Genomic DNA, 22,211 nt, shown 5'->3' on the forward strand with positions numbered 1-22,211 from the left:
TAACTTGTATTTCTTTTTGTTTCTAGACTTTGTGCAGGAATTTCATATGAAGATAAACCAGGCCCCCTTTCCTGAGAAATCGATCTCCGTACCATTCCCTGCTTTTTCTGCCCACCGCCCTTAAATCAAACCATTCCCTGACATATTAGGGGGAGTCTAGTGAGAAGGCCAGACTGTAAGAAAGAAAGCTGATGTCAGGATACACAGACGGAGGGAGGACAGTCTGAAGGAAATAGTTTGGTCTAAGATCACTGCTAATTAAATAGCAGAGAGGGGAGACAGGGATCAGCAGCACATCATTTCCCTGGAAGGAGGGTGCTTTTTATCTAATCAGTGTTTCCACCTCTTGTGATTTCTTCAGAATGATGGAATTTTGGAGGGTGCTGGGCTGGCGATGATGCAACAAGCTCCAGCACCCTTGAGAAATTCAGCCCTACTGGAAGCCGGCAGAATCTCTCCCCGCCACTCACTGTTCTCACAGGAGGGGAGGAGGAAGCAGAGTCCAGCAGCCTAGCACAGTTCCACTCCCTTCTCCCTCCTCTCCTGTGAGAAATATGGGCAGGACAATGCCTCTACTCCTCACTCCTACAGCCTCTAGCCTGGAAAGGGGCAGAATGGGGGTGAATAGCCCATGTAGCCACCACTCCCCAAGACTGGGATAGGGGAGAAAGAAGCCTGCTGGAGCCCCCACAGAAGCATAGGAGAGGGGGGATGAAGAACCCTAGGAGCAGGAGGAGCAGATGTGAGGTTGGGTGGCTGAAGAGAGTGGGGGGACGGTGAAGGCTGAGGGAACTGTGCTGAGAGGGGGGGGTACTGAATTAATGGCGAGGGTTGGAGGCTGATGAGATAGGGGGCTGAAAGAGTGGAGGTGAGGCTGAGGCCGCCAAACTGAATAGAGGGCAGGAGTGAGGATCAATTGCTGGGCAGGAGATGGGCAGATGTGGGGGTGAGCGCCCCTGCAGCAAGGACCAATACTTTTGGGAAAGTGGGAAACACTTAAATGTCTCTCTCACTCTCAAACAGGATGAGCTGGGGCAGTTAAAAAATAAAATAACGTTTTTTCATCTATTGTTTTTGTAAAAACCCTCAAGATTTTGACCTCTTGAGGGGGACCAACTCATGATTTTGGCAATAGTGTGTCTCCATCTGAAATTCCTGGACCAAATAAATATGTCAACTATATAAAATTAAAACTCTTTGAGCCAGGGACCACATATTTATGTGTGTTTATAGAGCAATTTACACTATAGGGCCATGCGCCTGATTGGAGAGTTAAGTAAATATAATTTTGTTTGAAAACAAGTTAATACGTACTTAAACTCACCTAAAATTGCCATATAAATTTAGTGCTTTTCTCAATTATTTCAGTGGAGAATGTGTTTTTTACTTATATTCATTTCTCTTATTTCCTAGCTTTTAGGAAGAAAATAGCAGGTTTGTCAGGGAATGAATTTTACTTTTTTGTTAATTGCAATAATTCATTTAAAAGATATTTTCTGTTTTGCTACAAATCATTTTCTGAGAAAAACAAAACACTTGAGTGTCCCTTCAACGCCCAAACTGTCTCTAGTATTTTTTAAACATAATCTAATAGTGACCAGACTGTGCATTTTTAGCTCATTGATACACGATGAACACAAGGCAACTCCAATAGCTTAATGATGCACACCTCCTGACTTACTGCTTAATTACAGAACTGCTCACATGGTGTACCCATAATACAATCTGCTAAATGGAAAACCCAGAAAGCAGCCTAGGAATGCATCTGGGAGAATTTCAATTTATCAACTGAGAGTACAGCTGCTGACAGCAAAAGATTATAGAGCTCCTGTTGATGGCTGAATTGGAAAACTCAACTGAGTTCAAAGGATGCTATCTGCATGTTGTAACATTTATCAAAGGTTAAACCAGACAGAAAAAATACAAAAGTGTCATATGGAAATGGAGTAACATCATCATGTAGTGCACACACACAAAAAAAACACGTAAGAGGGACATGATGCTATTAATATCTACAGACCACTGAGAAAAAACTGCAAGGTGCAATAGGCTACAGTATCACCAATATCTACATTCTCAGTTCCATAATTCACATTGTATGAACCGCAGATTCTACAATCTGTCTGCTTCTCTGGCCTTGTTTATAATGGCAAACATTGTAGCTATAATTTTGCTAGGGCTAGCTAGGACTCAGGCATTTTTTCTACCGTCGAACCTCAGAGTTACAAACACCAGAGTTACTAACTGACCAGTCAACCACACCTGACATTTGGAACCGGAAGTACACAAACAAGCAGCAGTAGAGTCAAACAAACAAACAAAAAATACAGTACAGTACTGTACTCGTTAAACTTTAACTACTAAAAACATAAAGGGAAAGAAGCTTTTTTCTTCTGCATAATAACGTTTCGAAGCTGTATTAAGTCACTGTTCAGTTGTATACTTTTGAAAGAACAACTACAAGGTTTTGTTCAGTTACAAACATTTCAGAGTTATGAACAACCTTCATTCTCGAGGTGTTTGTAACTCTGAGGTTCTACTGTACGGTGTCATCTTACTCTACTCTGTAGTAAAAACACCTGAGCCCTGCCTGTAAAGAGATTCCATGGTTGCTATCAGTGCTAGAGGTGATTTATGGTTATGCAGACAAGAGATAAGCGGTGCTAGCTGGCAACAGAAGAACCATCTCTAGGAATAAGTGGGAATGTATTGACCCTCTTATTCAAGGTACATATTTGCCCTTCATTAATGTAGTTTTAAGACTTTTAAGACTTGAGGTCTTATTAAACCCATAGCTATTCCCTGGATACTCCAAATGCAAGTGACCCATAATGCTTATTTATCACCTATGGTTGACCAGAAGGAAGCAGAGCACCTCAAGTGAGGTTGATCATTATGAACAAATTATATCACTGCTCCATTCCTTTATGTGTGTACTTTCAAGCGAAATTTAAGGAATTGGTTTACATTCTTTAAAGCTCTTAATGGTCTGGGATCTGCCTAACTCAGATTTATTATGACTATTATTATTCATTTATACAAAGCTATAAACTTGTGCAGTTTAAGAATTTGTAAACTTTACAATACAGAACAAGACAAGTTTGATGTGCTAAAGAACTTACAAGACACAGGACACACAATAGTTTACGAGAAGGAACAAATACTGGTGAGGAAATCAAGGTCAGAAACATTTTTGAAGTAAGTTGCTTACAAAGAGGGATTTGATGGATGAAAGAGAATGCCACGCAGACAGGTATTGGGAGCCTGTTTCAAACATAGAGGGCTACATGAAAAAAGTTGCAAAGCTGAGAGTGGAAGGTTGTGATAAGGGAGACCTGAAGAGAGAATACTGGAAAGAAATAGTATAGAGGGAGAGAGGGAGCAAGACTATATAGGGTCTTGACAGGGAGCACCAGGATCCCAAATTTCATGTGGCAAGAGACAGGGAAGCCAATGAAGGTGCTCAAGCACCGCTTAATTATTATATGTACTGTGTACGCCTTCATTCATTCAAAATCTTTACATGAAGTGAAACTTTCCCAAGCAACCTTCTAGTCAAAGAACAAAAAGACTGCATGGAACACTGTGAAATACAATTACCAGAACTATTTGACTACTCCAGAACATTCAGCCACTTTGTATCTCCACAGCATATTGGGGCCACTTGATGTGAGGGCCAAAGCACAATGCAATCAATATTCAATCAGTGGAATGATCCCCCTAAAGACTTTTCTAGGCAGAATAACTTAACAGCAGTCTTGTGGCTGTTCTAACTTGTGCCAGGTTCAACTGCCCAAGACATAGAAGTGGCTCAAAACCACCTTTGTCTCCTCTGTCCCAAGCTGTGTCTTCAATTAATTTGGTACATCTGAGTATTAAACCCACTCACTGTATTTGTATTTCATATATAATGGTGCAAATCTCCATTATGCATTGCCTTCATTTTTTAAATGTTCCTAGTTTCAGTACAGAAATATATTGTACAGAACTACTATTTTTATGATCAATTATCATTACCATAAAGGCAATAGCGCAGAACACTTATGTAAAAAAAATGCCACATGGACCAAACTACATAGAAAAGAACTGGGAGCCAAAAAGTTGCTGGATCTTAAGTCAGGATGAGCCACTTTTTCACAGCGTGATTGTGGACAAGTCATTTAAGCTCTTTGCACCCCAGCTGGAAAACTGGTCAGAATCACATCACCAATAATCAGGTGTTCCATCTGTACTGAATTTGCCCTAGTTAAACGTATTATAAATAAGATTCTTAACAGTGCCAGTTTTTTTCTGAAGGTCAATGTTTTTCCATAAATGTAAATTTTCAGACGTATTGCATTCAGGACTTAATATAATTTGAACAAAAATATTTTTGGACAAATATTAACTGGAAAATCATTCAATAGAAATAGAAAAAGTAGGTTCCATATTATTCTACTTATGCTGACAATTTGCTAAGGAAGGAACATCTTGTGCTTGGCTAACTCAGAAATCTGCAGTGTGGTCTAAAATAAGTTTCATTTGAGCCACTCATGCTTTAGTCTAGCACAAATAAATCAACTGCATAACATGGGAATTGCATTAAACAACTGTTCACTAAACTAGAATAGAAAAAATGTTTTTAAATTGAGGATCACTGAAGAATCCTACATCCATGGTTTTTAATTTGTTTTTAAATAACTTGTACAACCTAATGTACTTTTGCCCATTTAATAAAACTGCAGAACATTGTCTCCAGATAAATACTGCAGTAGTAAAATGTTTACAATGTTGTTATAGTTGTGGTGGTCCCAGGATATTAGAGAGACAAGGTGGATGAGGAATATCTTCTATTGGACAAAATTCTGTTGGTGAAGTAGACAAACTTCTGAGCTTACACAGAGCTCTTCTTCAGGTCTGGAAAAGGTACTCAGCATGTCACAGCTAAATACAAGATGGAACAGATTATTTAGTTTAAGAAGGCAACACATATTTCAAGAGATCATTTAAGGTGAAACACCTTTGTAGTCATAGGACAAAAAGGGGAGTTAGTGGTTTACAGATTGTTGTAATAAGCCATAAATCCAGTGTCTTTATTAAGTCCATGCTTTTGAGTGACTAGCAAAAGTTATGAATTTAAGCTCATAGGCTCACCTTTTGAAGGTGTTATCCAGGTTTCCTTGGGGATGAGAACTGAAAGGTCAGACAGGGAGTGATTGCTTGTGGAAAAAGTGTTCACCCATAGATGATATGGTGCTTTTGTCTTTTATCATTTTTCTGGGTGAGTTCACTCAAGAGCACAGTGATTGTCTTGTTTCACCCACATAGCTGTTTTTTGGGGCATTTAGTGCACTAGATGAGATACACTACACGTTGTGATAAACGTGTGTGGGACCCATGGATCTTGAAAGGTGTTTGTCATGCATCTGTGCATATCTACTGGCTATACAGTCAGAATAATGGATCATTTTGCCTTACCTGTTTATTTGTTATCTCGCAGTACCTCAGCCAGTCCACCAACCACTGCATTATCCATGCTCACTTATATTACTGAGGTATTCTTATGTAATTTTTCCTTTTGGGTCCAAATCTGGCCCAATAAGGAACAGCTACATGTGATCTTCCCTAGAGAGTATTTCCTAAACAGACTGGTCTAGAAAGCAAGAGCAAAGATAGAAGAAAACAGGGGAGCCAGGACTGGCAAAGGAATTCTCTACAAGACTAATTTATAAGTCAGAGAACTGTTTGTCCTCCTAGGAGAGTCACTTTGCTAATAATGCTTCCACCAAACACTGGGAAATGACAAGCAGTGGATAAGGGTGGAAAGTAAATAAAACAAGTCAAATGTGTGTAAAGAGTGATTTTTAAAAAGTAATACTGAATAAGCTGAAATAGCAACAATAGAGATGAACTCAATAGAAAAATATGAAATGAAGCTAGTCTGCTAGATAGGAAGGATGGTTCACAGAATCAAGAAACCAAAGGCAGCATCAACAGAAGACCTTATAACATTTGGTAAAGGAGTTCAATGAGGCACTAATAGCAGCTATGCAGATATCCTAATCAGAAGTGCTATTTCTCTGACCACAGATAGGGACGAAGTACAATGGACCCTTAGCCCCAAGAAAAGCACTAAGTGGCATGCAGTATATTAATCTTTTTTTGCAGTCTGAAAACAAAGGGAAATGATAATCCTGGAAACCTTAATACCTTGTTTTGTTATAGCCACAAGCAATATAAAATAAAAAGGAGTCAGTCCAAAAAATGGATGTCCTATCTAATCATTAATGGCTCTGGCACCATCTAAAGGATGATGATGATCTCTTTCAGACAAGAAAGGGAAATATTTTGATTAACAAAGAAAGAATAAACAGAGAAATTATGTGGTGAGTCTCAGGACAATCTTTTCATGGAAAAACTAGAGGTAAGATTCTTTACAGTGTAGTAGCGCTCCAGGCTGAAGTAATGGTGACAAGAGCAAGCACCTTGACAGCCAGGAAGTACAAGAACTGGCCCAGAGGCTTGAAACATGGCCTTGAAAGAACCTTAAGAATGAAGCTGAAACTCCATCTACACTACAATAGAAAACCCACAGTGATGAATCTCAGAGCCAAGGTCAACTGACTCAGCTAGTGGAGCTTGAGCTGCGAGGCTAAAAATTGCAGACATTTGGGCTCAGGCTGGAGCCTGGCCTCAAAGACCCTCCCACCATGCTTTCCCGTCTGTGAAAAAACACTAGGATGGCAGAACAGAATGTCTGAGTAAGAGTTACATTCCTAGCCAAACACCAAAGAAAGTAACACTTAAATGCAGAGTGCTCTCCTGACAGCATTAGGAAATTGACTATATGAGAGCACTAATCAAATGATTGTAGAGTCACTTGTAAGCCTCCAGGCTTCTAAGCAGAGATTGGTGAGGTTCAGGTATAGGACCCTGCCCTGATGAAAAGAATTTTGGCCTGGGGAAAGAGCCAGAAATCACAGATAGATATGTGAAAGAGGCTGGGGAACCAAGGTCTTCAGGGCTTAGCAGCAGCTATGAAAACAACTTTAGTCTGGTCCCTCTGGATCTTCCTGGCAATGCCCAAGAGGAATAGAGGAAGAAAGACATACACGCAAGGTCCTGATCATAAAAAAAAGAAAGCACCCACCCCTCCAGTTGTAGGAATCCTAGTGTCTGGAGCAAACTGTGAGTTTGTCTGGGGGGCGCTGAGGGGCCCGTGTCTGGTTGGTTGAGGTGGAAAGCAAGAAGTTACATCTCTCAGGGACTGCAGGACTTGAACCCTGATCCACCGGATTCTTAGGAGCTAGAAAGCTGCAACCTCCCACCCAGTGACTGCTAAGAGTTCCAAGGGCTGAATCCCGACAGAGGACTCCAGTCCTGGAACCTAAATGGCAGATTGCTGGGGGTCCTGATTGGTCCACAACTTTTATCTAAACCCAGCAGTGGATCCCTGTTGTCCAAAACTGGGATGCACCCTGCTCTGGACTGTGTGCTTCCTGCTCCTGCTCCCCTGATTTGACTTCCTGGCATCCCAACCCAGCTTGACTTCTTGCATCCAATTTGTGGTCCCAATATCTGGTTTGTCTCCTACCTCTGATCTCTTCGTATCCTGACCCAGCCTGATTCTGACTCCCAATCTGTGGTTCTGATCTCCAGTTTGTCTCCTGCCTCTGACCCCCAGTATCCTGACCTGGGCTAACTCTGGTTACAGATTCACGGTTCTGCCCTCAAGTTTGTCTGATGCCTCTGATCTCCTGGTATCCTGATCCAAATGATTCTTGACTCCCATCCCATGACCATGGACCCTTGCTCTGACCACTAGGCATGGCTGCCCATGACCCAGCCATGACAACATCTGACAAAGTCTTGCTGGACCACCACCTTGTTCAGTTGCCTCTTGCCCACAACTGTCTCCTGCCTCAGTCAGTCTATGTGGACATTAAGACTGTTCTGGATATACCTATCTGATATCAATAAATGAGCTCTTTCCACTTTGGACAGAATCTTTACAATCTAATGACAAAGAGAAAGGCTTCTGGTCCTGCCTTGTTAATCTATAGGCTCTTGGAGCTTGATTGTTGATTTCTAACAGGACTGCAAGTATGATATCAGGAAGAAACAATAGAAAGCCTGGTCCCACATCCTGAAACTTCAAAAAGTTATTGTTTTGTGCTTCCATCTTCAACCAAATGCTTTGACATGATGTAGGGGCGTGAGACTACCACTTATGATTCCAATGGCTAAAAGGACTGAGTGAGGTTTCCAAGATGAGAGGTTCTTCTTGACATGACACTGCTTGAGGAATTTCCACACATAGTTCTGTAGAAGAATCAGTTAGTTGAGGGACTTTTCTTGTGACGCAACAAATGAATAGGCACATGGAGTTACACCCCCTCTTCATCCATGCAGCTCAGAAAGTCACCTCCACCTTGAATCTGACATACTACATGGAGGAATTCTGAAGGATAGAGCCAAAATGGGATGAAACACTCAGTCTTCTTGATCATCATAAAATACTAGGAGTAAACCCTATCCCACCCAACATCTTTGTTGATGGACCAGTTCTTGTGATAAGCAGATTATGTAACATATGAAAGAGCCCGTCTTTTGTTGGAATGAGGAGCAAAATGGCACTGAATATGATTTGGGAATTGGGGAGGAAATTCTATAGTCTAAACTTCTAAAGGCAGGCAGAATGTTGTAGGCAGGGATACCTAATGCAAGCTATGCATCTCTAGAGCGTCCTTCTGCAGAAGTTTAGCAGGATATCTAAAGTTCTATGGGGAAAGTCACACGAAGAACTGGTGGCTATCAGATGAAGAAACCAGTGCTCCACTGAGCATGTCTGCAGGAGATGAGGACTGCAGAGTAAAGCAGAAAAGAGAAGGCAATAAACTTCTCAACATCTGGACGTGCAGAGGAAAAAAATAGGACAGAACAAAGTTGAAAGCAAAAATCTGTATAGGACTCCTTCCGTACCAGAAGTGGACATGGATAAGCTGGAGATGAGGGCTGTAGAGTAGAGCAGAAAAGAGAAGGCAATAAACTTCTCAACATCTGGACGTTCAGAGGTAAAAAATAGGACAGAACAAAGTTGAAAGCAAAAATCTGTATAGGACTCCTTCTGTACCAGAAGTGGATATGGATAAGCCAACAGTTGATAAAGATTTGGAGGAAGGATTTAGCATGTGAATAGCATGTTTGAAGAAAGAACACATAAGACAACTTAAGGGGAAACAAATTACACAATATGTCAAAGTTGTGCTAAAAGATAAACATTTTCCAATTCTTATAATCATGAGGAAAAGTTAAAGAAACAGGACTTATGTTCATTTAGAATAGAGGGGAATTCAAGGTGACTGAACAGAACTTAGGAAAGTCATATGTGAAGCGGGAAAAAAAATATTGTTCACACCAGACAAAGGTTCAAAAAGGTGAAGAAAATTAGCAAACTGGGAAAAAGACTTTTCCCACAAAGAATAATAAACACATGGAATAAGATACTGGGCATGATAATTAAAGAAAATAAAAGAAAACTATAACTATAAAAGGAGATTGAGATTATTTTCTAACAGTGGAAGGGCTTGAGGGATATGGCATAAATAGAGGAAGATGAAATAAAGATCAACCAAAAAAATCAGGGAAGGCATCTCAAGCATTTTTCTGTTGCTTAAGTTTTTTTAAGAAAATTCATTCTGCACTCAGCAACAGACAGATTTAGGGCCCAAACTTACAGACATTTATCATGAATAGTCCCACAGAACTCAGCGTAGGCAGTGCTTGCAGGACTGGATCTTAATGCAGTGCCCTCAATCAACATATAGAATAAAGAATCTATTTTGCAACCACAGAAATTTATGATATTTAAAAATGTACCTTGTTCTCTTTGTATCTACTCAGATCTGCTATACAATACTCTTTGAATAATTTATCATAGTATTTCTTTGCCAGTTTCTTTTCCCTGTAACCGGAAAGATAATATTATTGATTAAGCATATGGAAAATACAGAGTGAGGTCAAATAACATAAATCCTATTATATAGTTATGGCATTAACAGGACAGGGGCATTGCAGTTTTGTTTTCTCTAATGAATACAAGTTGTAGTGGTAAAAATAAAACAAAATAAGAAAATATACAGCTTGATGAGAGTAATTGCCATGAAACAGTTTTAGTTTCTCTTGAAAATAATTATATATTTTAAAAATATATTTAAAGCACAAAGCATAATTTTGAAGTTGTACTCTTTGTAGGGGTTTCTGAATGGTAGTTTAGTTCTCTTAGGGAATGAACAATAGTTTGTTAATTTCCTGTGTCATCAGTTCATTTTGCCACAGAGCTGTATTACTTTATCTCCTGCACTTTTTTCATGTTTTAAATTTATTAAGAGTTCAAAGCAATAAGAGCAAATATGCATGGCAATTTTTAATGAATGAGGAAAAAGATATATACAAAGTGATCTAAAAATAATGTCTTATTATAGCCCAAGTTACCAATTCATGTCCACTGCATCTTCCTCTTTCCACAGGAATCTATAGTTTTCTCTTACAACATCAAGGTCTGTCTTGTCACTTGCTCTGTAAAAGGGTACATTTTTCTTAAAAAGCAGATCTAGTATTAAAATGAAATTTTACAGCACCAGAAACAAAATAATCAGATCATCATTTGGCAAATGCTGGTATTTTAGAATTCCTTGTCTTATTTATTAAGTTGGACATACTGGGAGATACTTTTAAGAAGCAACGATTGTTCATGAGAACAAGTATTATACACTAACTTTTTCCCTAAAAGAATAAAAGAGCTTGCTTCCAACATTAGAGTCACTCATAACTATTAAAAATGTGTAAGATTTAATTCTATATGAAAAGTTATATTTGAAACATTAAAAGAGGATCATCTGCAGCTCAGAACAAGGGCTTAGCTTCACCCGGAAAATGTTTAGTGATATTCCAGACTTCACAAGTCTCCTGGGTTCAGATTGCCAAAACAGTACAGAGGGTAATTATCCTTTAAAGATTGCCTGGTACTCCAAATGGCAAACAACTGTACTACCTGCAAGCAGTTATTCCAGCACTATGTACTGCACCACAGAAGCCTGAGTACAAGATTGTCATTTTCTACCCTCAACGGAGCAGCATTAGACATTCTAGGAATGAGAGTTGAACACTCAGCAAATACTAGATTATTTTAGATACACCCTCCATCTGTTGTCTTTTAATCTACATAACACAAAAATAAAAACTCCTAACTGAATTTCATCTAGCTTTTCATGTATAGATACAAATTGTACAAAGTTAAATCAAGACAACTAACAATTCTCCTCATCTAATTCAGATATTTACAACTACCATTGTTGGTACATTTTAGCAAAAAGGTTAATGATTTGATACACAAATAAATCTCTGGCCACAGAATTAATTACAATATTAATAAACCAAAGAGGAGTTTCCCAGCATATATTTAGTAGTTTTATAAAACAGGTAGTATGTTCTCTAACGGTACTTACCCTGAACGTCGGAAGTCCTCCTTTTTGCCACCATAGTATAAAATGTAGTCATTCACAAACTTTTTATGTCTTGCATACTGAATAAAGCAAAACTAAGGAATTCATTTTCAGTGTTCTCTCTCACTCCAGGGCTGGTTTATCTAGCTTCACATACCATTACCTCAGATAAGATTAGTACAAAACTGTTTCTACAATATAAGGGATTTAAAGAAGCTATTACCAAAATTAATTTTAATAGAAAGGAAGTTCAAAGAACTCTTATTAGAATAACCTTTTATAAATTAATTCTCAGCAGAAGAATTTTAGGGCAGAATTTAAGTTGTAAAACCCAGCCACATGCCATATCCTTATAAAAACTTTTAATATATTTGAAGATGTACAACAGACCTTTAATCCAGCCTTTACTGTATATTCTATTGCAATTCAAATAGAGTTCCATGATACTCCAATTTTGGTTTAAAATATATCTATCATTTTTGCCTGATATAAATATAAAATTACTAATGAAATGAAGAATTTTTATGTACTTTTCAGTGTCAGTGTAAAAGCAATAAACTTCAGTAGATAACTTTGTTTACGACCACAATATCAAGTTACAGGAAATTATACTGTGACTGTCAAGATATTTCTGTTTTACAGTTGTAATATGACACATACTTTATATGATAAAACAACAAGCAAAAACAAAACCATATAAACAATCACATTATTCTAGAAATAAGCACCTCCACAAATGGAAATAAAACAGTAAAACAATAACTTAAAATATAAAACAAATTTCTCAGACATTTATGGAACTACAGAATTAGAAATAAATTATCTTTCTGGCATGTTCTCAAGCCACATGTTAAATTGAGTTCAATAAGAACTCATTTCTGTCAACCTACTGCCTGCACTAAATCATTTTATGGAAAAAAATATTGTACATGTATTTTCTGCTAGAAGTTTCCAAATGTTAACTCAATCTTAATGCTAGTTTTCAAAAATTAAAGACCTAAATTCAAGCCTACAGTTAGGAGCCTTTATTTAGCCAGGCTACAGGAGGCTGTATATGTCATGATGAAGCTGACTAACTTCAAAGAACTCCAGCTTCTTTGTCACCATTATCGACTTTGATAATAGTAGGCAACTGACTTGCCTTTCCAACTGGAGGAAAAGAATAAGATGGTAGCAGTAGAGAAATTATCCAGATCAAGCACTTATACAGAGCTCCATGAAAACAACAGAAACACTATGGCTAACGAATTCTACCACAGGCTCTTTAATCATAGCTTCTTCTTCAACTGCTTATTTTTACAATCTGAGGATCATTAGCCACATACAAATGACTTTATGTGGAAAGAGTCCAGGAAAAATAATGTACAGGTGACACAGCAGGGTTAATTACTTTGGAGGAACACCTGATTTTGTACATAAACATAGCTCACTCAGCTAGAGCTACTGGATTTTATCCTTTCTTGTTCAATGAAGCTTCTGGCCTTTAGCCAGGACATCTCATTATTATAAAAAATGTATAGCTCTGCCAACTTACACAGCACAAACAAAATATAACACAAATCCCTGCCCCAAAGAACTTACAATCTAAATAATACAGAACAAGAAACAGGTTAACAGTTCCACTCAGAACAGCCTCAACTTGTAAATGTGCCTTTGGTTCATCGCACTGTGTGTACTCAGATTTTTTTGATAAACTTGACAAAGTAAGAGCGTTTCTTAAAAATGAAGACTTAGCTGAAGAGTAAGTCTGAGTTAAGTAGCACAAATGATAATTTCTCTCTATTGCAACAAAACGTGGCATCTCCAAATGTTTCCATGTTCCACTTATGGATTGCCACAAATCCACACAATAAACCCATATTAATCCCAACATAACTAAAAAAATACAAATTCTACTGTTTCCAAATAATTTATATAATCATGGCTATATCAGGCAGGAAACTAATTCACTTCAGCTACTGAGACACTAGATAGATAGATAAAAAAAATGCTAAGATTTACACAGGGCTATTTGAATGTCATCATGCAAAATGACAAGTCTTTGGTCATTGTGACACTCTGTACCTCAGAGTGGCAGCCTGGAACCCCCATATTCACCACGGTCACAATATGTTTTGTACAAAATATGCCTTGGGAAGTATCATTTTAAACGTCTTGATCTGTTGAACATTAATATCCTGTTGGACTGTATATGCTATCATTGTATGTTAAGTTATGAAGTTTTGCTATGTGTGTGTTACTGAAATCTATTGTCAGGTTGGGAACACCCACAATCAGCCTTTCAAGAAAAACAATGGAGTAGCCAGACAGCGGTTAATGGCTCATCAACACTCAACAGGGAAAGAATCCACTATCCCAGAAACTATATACAACAGGGACTGCTTGACCAATGGGGATTGTCTGTTTCCCACATCACAGCAAAAGATTTTTCCAGCAAGCTGGAAGAAACTATAAAAAAGGGGAAGTGACATCATCACTTGGCCTTTCTCCCCTCCCAACTCAACATTTGGAGGAACCTCTGGAGGACAAAGACTTTGAACTAGGGGAGGGTGGTCCCAGGCCTGGAAAGAGTCTCAGCCTGTGTATTGAGGATCTGTGACTTGTTTGTATCATCTGTCAGGGTGAGATACCATTTGATTCAAATCCTGTATAGTTTGTAGAACTTAGACAGCGATTTTATGTTTTGTTTCTTAAATAATCAACTCTGATCTCGATACCTGCTACTTATAATCACTTAAAATCTATCTTTCTGTAGTTAATAAACCTGTTTTACATTTTACCTAAAACAGTATGTTTTGGTTTAAGTGCTTGGGAAAGCTCAGCTCAGTTTACAACGGCTAGTATGTGTCCCCTCACATCGAGAGAGGGGCAGACTGGGTAATGAACTTACACTGGCTAGGCTTCTGACCAGTGCAAGATGGTACAGTTCTTAGGTGCAAGACGGGGAGCTGGGAGGAACTGGCTGTAGCCTCTCTATTGCTGGTTCATGAGTAGCTGGGAAATCATTCATATAACTCAGTTGGGTGTGTCCCGGCCTGTGGATGTCTGTGTAAGTGCAGTACCTGCCAGAGGTTTGTGGCTTGACACAGCATCACAGAATGAGAGGGATACCCCAGGTTGGTGGGACAGAGGACTCAGCGATTACATAACCCAGGCGCGCCACGGGAACCCTGTTACAGTAATTTCTCTGTGCTGCTGAGAGGAATATGGGCACAATATCACACAGAATATCCTACAGTACCTTCAAAATAACTATTTAATAGGATCATTGAACAAATCTATATCTGCCTAACATAAAGGTCACAAAGCATTACCAATCCTCCAAGGATAAAGATGGTTGCAGATATGTCCTGGAGGATGTTTTTACCAAACTGGATTGGCAGCCTATAAAATAGCTTACATCACTTACGGCAGATAAATCACACAAATCCGTCAGGTGTGTTACATTCTTTTCAGTTCAATTAAATGTGTGCAATCTGCCACAAAATATTACATCCCCCTACTGTTAAATTCCAAAGAGCAACTGCTAGGCAATAGTAAAGATGACTTGATGGAAAATTCAACAGAGGAGTTCTATGATCTTTCCCCTATCTACTATATAACTGGCTAGTTTCACTGTAGAAATAATTGTTTTCATACTAAACTTCAAAGAAAAATATTTTAAAAGGGAAATTGTAGCTGATGAAGACAATAGTTTAGGACTGAAGCATTAAAGTAATCAAACCTGATTATGCCATTCAAAATAAAAGCTAAAATAAACAAAATATGATATTAAACAGGTCTACAGTATCACATCTGTGGAGGACACTACTTGGGATAATCCTTTCTTGAACTGTCTTTTGGATTAATTATTGTGTTCTTGGCCTTCCAGCACAAATATAAATTTATTCATAAAACAATAGTCTCAGATAGAATTGTGAAGCAACAAGGTCTGCTTGTGCTAAAAAATCAAAGCACCTTGATCCAACATCACATGTGTAGTAATTTAGTCTGAGATATGGAACTCACAGCTACAACACTAACTGCAATTAGGGACAGTTTGGAAACCCCTTTCATAGGCAGATCTGAAATACCTAGTTATCGGTGGCGGACAGATGATGATCTGAAACAATACCCAGTCTCTGCTGGTGCACAGAAATTCCCCAGGCAACAGGGAGACTCACATGAACATGTCCCTGACAGGAGCATTTCTCCCCAGTGAAAGAAAAGTTGAAAAGCTGAAAATGTGTTTTTACCAATATAAACAAATAATCAAAGGATACAGCATCCATGGCTATCAGATGAAATCTCCTATTTCTTGCTTCTTCCCTGTTAACAGAAATAATAATTTTGTTTGAGTAAAAGTTCAGTTTAAATACAAAAATCTCTGACAGAAGTGTTCATTACCTATCCCATTCTTCTGCTGCAATTTGTCTGTCAGCCACCTTGGCCTGTTTTACTTTCTGGAATGGTTTCACGAGAAGGGCATCTTCATTACTTGTCCTATGTGTGGGGAAAAAGTGAGGAATAAATTATTCAAAAAGTTTTCATATATAGTAAGTTCCAGTACACCAAAGTCAGCTTAGGAAGTCAGCAGCTTGAATGTTATAAGGAAAAGGTTGTTGCACCGACTAGCATTGTTTGCCTCTTGTTAAGACAAGTCTATACTACCATGCTACAGTGGCGCAGCCGCACCAATGCAGCTGTGCTGCTGTAGCACATCTGGTGAAGACACACTATGCCAACGGGAGAGTGCTCTCCTGTCAGCATAATTACTCCACCTCCACAAGAAGCAGAAGCTATGTCGGCGGGAGAGCATCTCCCACCAACATAGCGCAATGCGGACACTGCTTTAGGTCAATGTGAACACTGCTTTAAGTCAATGTAATTTACGTCGCTCAAGGGGGGGATTGTTTTCACACCCCTGAGCAACGTAAATTACATCGATGTAAACAGTAGTGTAGACCACCCCTTAGTTTCTGTGTTAATGAAACCAATGTTAAGATGGGGGTCAGAATGGACTTTACTCATGTGTGAAGTTGAGACCTAGTCCAGAAAGGCACCTGCTCATAGGCAACGTATATACAGAGTTGCTTACAACAGTATATCTTGTCTGACAATCCCGTCACTCCACAGTCACGTTGTAGGAGTCACATGGGAGGTCACACAGATATGGAACCTGCGGCAGCAGGTGCTCTGAGACAGGATCATGCTCGGTTCCTTCACACCCTATATCATACAGGCCGAGGATAGAAATATCTCATTCTCATCTAATGATCCCTAGTTTTTCTCCACCTCAACAGCCCTATACAGATCTAAGATCCAAAGCAGAGGGAAAAGAGGCAATATGTTCAAAGAACAAGAGTTACTGTTGGTAATCCCTTTTTCCTCCCTTCATGGTATTGCCTCCACAGAGCTCCACTGTACCAGATTAATGAACACGGACCTCTCTGAGGGGCACAGACTAAGAAGCACTGCTAGTTGAACAATGACTGAAGCATTGTCCTCTGAACACCAAGATCTGTTCCAAGGCAAACCAAAAATATCAAAAAATCAACAAAAACAAATAAAACAAACTTTTTATACTAAACTTAATTACACAACTGTTTTAAAACATATTTAGATTTATTTCTCTAACACAGGGGTGGCCAACCCGTGGCTCTGGAGCCACATGTGGCTCTTCGGAAGTTAATATGCGACTCCTTGTATAGGCACAGACTCCGGGGCTGGAGCTACAGGCGCCAACTTTCCAATGCACCGGGGGGTGCTCACTGCTCAACCTCTGGCTCTGACACAGACCCTGCCCCCACTCCACCCCTTGCCCCCCCTCCCCTGAACTTGCTGTCCCTTCGCTTCCCCCCGACCCCAAGAGCCTCCTGCATGCCACAAAACAGCTGACAGGGAGGTGCGAGGAGGGAGGGTGGGTGTGGCACTGATCGGCAGGCCTGCCAGTAGGCGGCAGGTACTGGGAGCAGGGTGGGGAGCTGATGTGGGGCTGCTGACATATTACTGTGGCTCTTTGGCAATGTACATTGGTAAATTCTGGCTCCTTCTCCAGCTCAGGTTGGCCATCCCTGGTCTAACATTATGGGTAAAAAGGGAATGTTTGCTCCATGATGGCAGGCAGAGAGGTAATCAGAGACCCATCAAGGGGTAGTATTTATATTGTCAATCTAAGGACTGTAGGACTTGGGAGAACTAAGCATACCAATTGTGCAAAAAGGTTTTGTGGCCACATAGCCAGGCACACAACTCCTGCACTGGGGCACTGCAGAGTCAATGTCGGGAAGGAGTCTTTTTACATTTTTTCCCAAAGAAAGAATGAAATTCGTCATGAACCAAGGGTAGAATATATACATATGAAGCAAACCCTCATTAGAGCACTACTGGGCGCCAAATAGCGTGTGCCAGAACAAAGGGTAAAGAAGATGATTTATTTGAAACAGCTCCCAATGTTTAATATTTCATCTAACAACTAGAATGCTATAATGCATAATGGCACTTGGAAAATCAAACTAAAACTGAACAAAAAAGTCAATATTTTTAATAGAAGACACCTAAAAATTCTAAAAAGAGAAAAAACACCTACATTTCTTTTAGTGATTAAAGCACCTTAAAGGTCAGATATAAAATGCAGTCAGACATTACAAAACATTTCCCCTTACTTCCACTACAAAAAATATAAAAGGCTCCCAGAAAAGGTCCCGGAAAACCTGGTTGGAATGGAGCCTGACAGAAGAGTAAGGAAAAGAGTCACAGAAACAGATCCTGGAACAAAAAAATAATTCCTTAATCAATTCAGAACAAATATGTAGTGCTGTGGGTGAACTATCAGAGAAGGGCAGTGCCACAGCAGAAAAAAATTCCCAATAAAAGATGGTCAGACCGAAAAGTTCAGGGTCACGTAGTGTATGAACCGCTAAATGAAACTGACAAGGCTGAGCTTAAATGAGCATCTCAAGGGCTAAGTGGAAGTTAACTGACCCAATTTGTTGGTCTCTTGAAGCCAGGCTTAACAGAGAGAACAGGCTGGAAGAAATTTAATAATAATCAAGCAGTGTTAGTGTTTCCTTTCTGTGAGGTAGGTGTTTTATTCCTACAAAGCCTGCTGCCACCTGGCCTTGGCCATTTTGATCTCTCTCTTTGTAGTTCCACAAGTCCTAGTGGGTGGTAACAAAGTGATACGAAATTGAACAAAGCAGCCAAAACCCAGCCATTGATGCTAATGCTTGGAAAAACGAAGCACTCAGCTGAGAGATATGAGAGGCATAAGACACCAGATGGACATGGCAGAACTGATCTTTCTCAGTTGCTCCTTGGAGACAACATGCTCTGACAAGCCTGAGGAGGCAGCGGCATAGGAATCAAACGTATATATATTTTTTCAAACAGTTTCACTATGTCAGAGTTTAAAAAACAGGGTCTTTATATATATATATATATATATATATATATATATAAATAAAAATAAAGCTAGAAGTCATATGCACACAAGAAATGTAATGTACATCAGTATTATAACACATTACCTTTTATTCCTTTGGTCAGATTTCTCTCCACTCTCATCATCACTAAAATCAGAATCATAGCCTCCCCGGCCATGTACCTGGAAAAAATTAAGAAATAAAGGAAAATGATCACAACACAATAAAATTAGAATCTTTGAAATGTAGGACTAGAAGGGACATCGAATGGTCATCTAATCCAGCCCTATGCACTGAGTTAGGACAAAGTCTAGCTAGATCATCCCTGACCTGTTCTTCCAACAATCTTCCTTGGAAGCCTATTCCAGTACTTAACTATCCTTATAGTTAGAAACTTTTTCCTAATATCTAACCTAAATCTCCTTTGCTGCAGATTGAAGGCTTTGTCTACATGGCACCACAGATCCAGATACATAGTTTCTCATTTCAGGACTGCATCAGTGCAAACTAGATACCTTTTAGTTCACAACATGGAACTATATCAACACAAACTAGGTATCTGTTAGTTCACACCAACAGAGTCTACATGGGCAGTAAGAGCACAACGTGTTAGTGAGCACGAACCACACTGGTACTGTCCATTGTCAAAGACACAATACTGAACTAGATGGCTATTGCATCAGTCTGGAAATTTCTACATTTCAACAACCATTATCCTCAGACAAAAACCTGGGAAAACAGGTAATCCTAACATTTTGCCTTGAAGGTTAACAAACTTGGATTCCACTGAACCTACAGCAGAATCAAATTTCAGAACCAAATGCTCTTCCAGACTCCAAATGCTCAAAGCTATGAATTCTTACTTTTCATCAATTGTGGCAATTTTGCCCAGACACTCTCTTAGGTAGCCAGGACCAAACCATATAGTGTTTTATATATCAAAATCAACATCATCCCTATGAGCAGAAAGAATAGCAAATATGGCAGACGACCAGCTTGGCTTAACAGTGAAATCTTCGGTGAGCTTAAACACAAAAAGGAAGTTTACAAGAAGTGCAAAAGTGGACAGATGACTAGGGAGGAGTATAAAAATACTGCTCGAGCATAAAGGGGTGTAATCAGGAAGGCCAAGGCACAATTGGAGTTGCAGCTAGCATGGGATGTGAAGAGTAACAAGAAGGGTTTCTACAGTTATGTTAGCAACAAGGTGGTGGTCATGGAAAGTGTGGGACACTTACTGAATGGGGGAGGCCACCTAGTGACAGATGATGGGGAAAAAGCTGAAGTACTCAATGTTGTTTTTTTTTGCCTCTGTCTTCGCAGACGAGGTCAGCTCCCAGACTGCTGCTCTGGGCAGCACAGAATGGGGAGGAGGTGAGCAGCCCTCAGTGGTGAAAGAACAGGTTAAGGACTATTTAGAACAGCTGGTCATGCACAAGTCCATGGGGCCAGATGCAATGCATCAGAGGGCACTGAGGGAATTGGCTGATGTGATTGCAGAGCCGTTGGCCATTATCTTTGAAAATTCAAATTGTGATTGGGGGAGGTCTCAGACGATTGGAAAAAATCAAATATAGTGCCCATCTTTAAAAAAGGGAAGCAGCAGAATCCGGGGAACTACACACCAGTCAGCCTCACCTCAGTCCCCGGAAAAATCATGGAGCAGGTCCTCAAGGAATCCAGTTTGAAGCACTTGGAGGAGAAGAAGGTGATCAGGAACAGTCAACATGGATTCACCAGGGGCAAGTCATGTCTGACCAACCTGACTGCCTTCTATGATGAGATAACTGGCTTTGTGGATATGGGGAAAGCGGTGGATATGATATACCTTGACTTTAGCAAAGCTTTTGATAAGGTCTCCCACAGTATTCTTGCCAGCAAGTTAAAGGAGTATGAATTGGATGAATGGACTATATGGTAGATAGAAAGCTGGCTAGATCATCGGGCTCAGCGAGTAGTGATCAACGGCTAGATGTCTAGCTGGCAGCTGGTATCAAGCAGAGTGCCCCAGGTGTTGGCCCTGGGGCTGGTTTTGTTCAAGATCTTCATTAATGATCTGGATGATGGGATGGATTACACCCTCAGCAAGTTCGAGGATGACATTAAGTTGGGAGGGGAGAGGTAGATACGCTGGAGGGTAGGGATAGGATACAGAGGGACATAGACAAATTGGAAGATTGAGCCAAAAGAAATCTGATGAGGTTCAACAAGGACAAGTGCGGAGTCCTGCACTTAGGACAGAAGAATCCCATTCATTGCTACATGCTGGGGACCAACTGGCTAAGCAGCAGTTCTGCAGAAAAGGACCCGGGGATTACAGTGGACGAGAAGCTGCATATGAGTCAACAGTGTGCCCTTGCTGCCAAGAAAGCTTACGGCATATTGGGCTGCATTAGTAGGAGCATTGCCAGAAGATCGAGGGACGTGATTATTCTCCTCTATTCAGCACTGGTGAGGCCACATCTGGAGTATTGTGTCCAGTTTTGGGCCCCCCACTGAAGAAAGGATGTGGACAAATTAGAGAGAGTCCAGTGGAGGGCAATGAAAATGATTAGGTGTCTTATGACTTATGAGGAGAGGCTGAGGGAACTGGGCTTATTTAGTCTGCAGAAAAGAAGAGTGAGGGGGGATTTGATAGCAGCCTTCAGCTATCTGAAGGGGGGTTTCAAAGAGGATGGAGCTAGGCTGTTCACAGTGGTAGCAGATGCCAGAACAAGGAGTAATGGTCTCAAGTTGCAGTGGGAGAGGTCTAGGTTGGATATTAGGAAACACTATTTCGCTAGGAGGGTGGTGAAGCACTGGAATCGGTTACATAGGGAGGTGGTGATATCTCATCCTTTGAGGTTTTTAAGGCCCGGCTTGACAAAGCCCTGGCTGAGATGATTTAGTTAGGGTTGGTCCTGCGCTGAGCTGGACTAGATGACCTCCTGATGTCTCTTCCAACCCTAATCTTCTATGATTCTATTATCTTAATTGCACTAAGAAGCAAACTGGAGGCTAGTACATACTTTAGAGAACAGATACAATGTTATAACAACTTGCAAACAGAGAATTTGCAAAATATGTCCCTTCCGCTATCCTCTCTTTGTCTTTTCTATTTACATTGCTAGTCCCTGCTCCAAATAGCTTATCTATTACTCTGTACAGTGCCTAGCAAAATGCTTAGCCCCTAGTGCTACTATAATACCAACAAACAGTAACAATAGCAGCAGAACCCATAAATAAACAGAAAGCCACATCCAGAGGTAGCTTCCAAGTTACCTTGGAAGAATAGCCTCACATAGAGTACATTGCAGTAACCCAATCTGGAGTTCAACAGTACAGG

The 22,211-nt window shown here is 40.0% G+C and overlaps 1 protein-coding gene across 1 annotated transcript in view; it reads right to left on the minus strand.

The window, feature by feature from the left end:
* The window catches only part of LOC120368652 (protein FRA10AC1), a 56,033-nt gene that overhangs the window by 28,124 nt on the left and 5,698 nt on the right, over window positions 1–22,211 (minus strand). The window contains exons 2-7 of the mRNA XM_039480936.1: window positions 18,992–19,068; window positions 15,870–15,965; window positions 15,746–15,791; window positions 11,487–11,563; window positions 10,474–10,557; window positions 9,859–9,943 (exon numbers count right to left, since the gene is read on the minus strand). Of these exons, the coding sequence (XP_039336870.1) occupies window positions 9,859–9,943; window positions 10,474–10,557; window positions 11,487–11,563; window positions 15,746–15,791; window positions 15,870–15,965; window positions 18,992–19,068 (465 nt within the window). The remainder of the gene's footprint in view (window positions 1–9,858; window positions 9,944–10,473; window positions 10,558–11,486; window positions 11,564–15,745; window positions 15,792–15,869; window positions 15,966–18,991; window positions 19,069–22,211) is intronic.

Source organism: Mauremys reevesii, linkage group 7 (genome assembly GCF_016161935.1).
Source record: "Mauremys reevesii isolate NIE-2019 linkage group 7, ASM1616193v1, whole genome shotgun sequence".
Lineage (NCBI taxonomy): Eukaryota > Metazoa > Chordata > Testudines > Geoemydidae > Mauremys > Mauremys reevesii.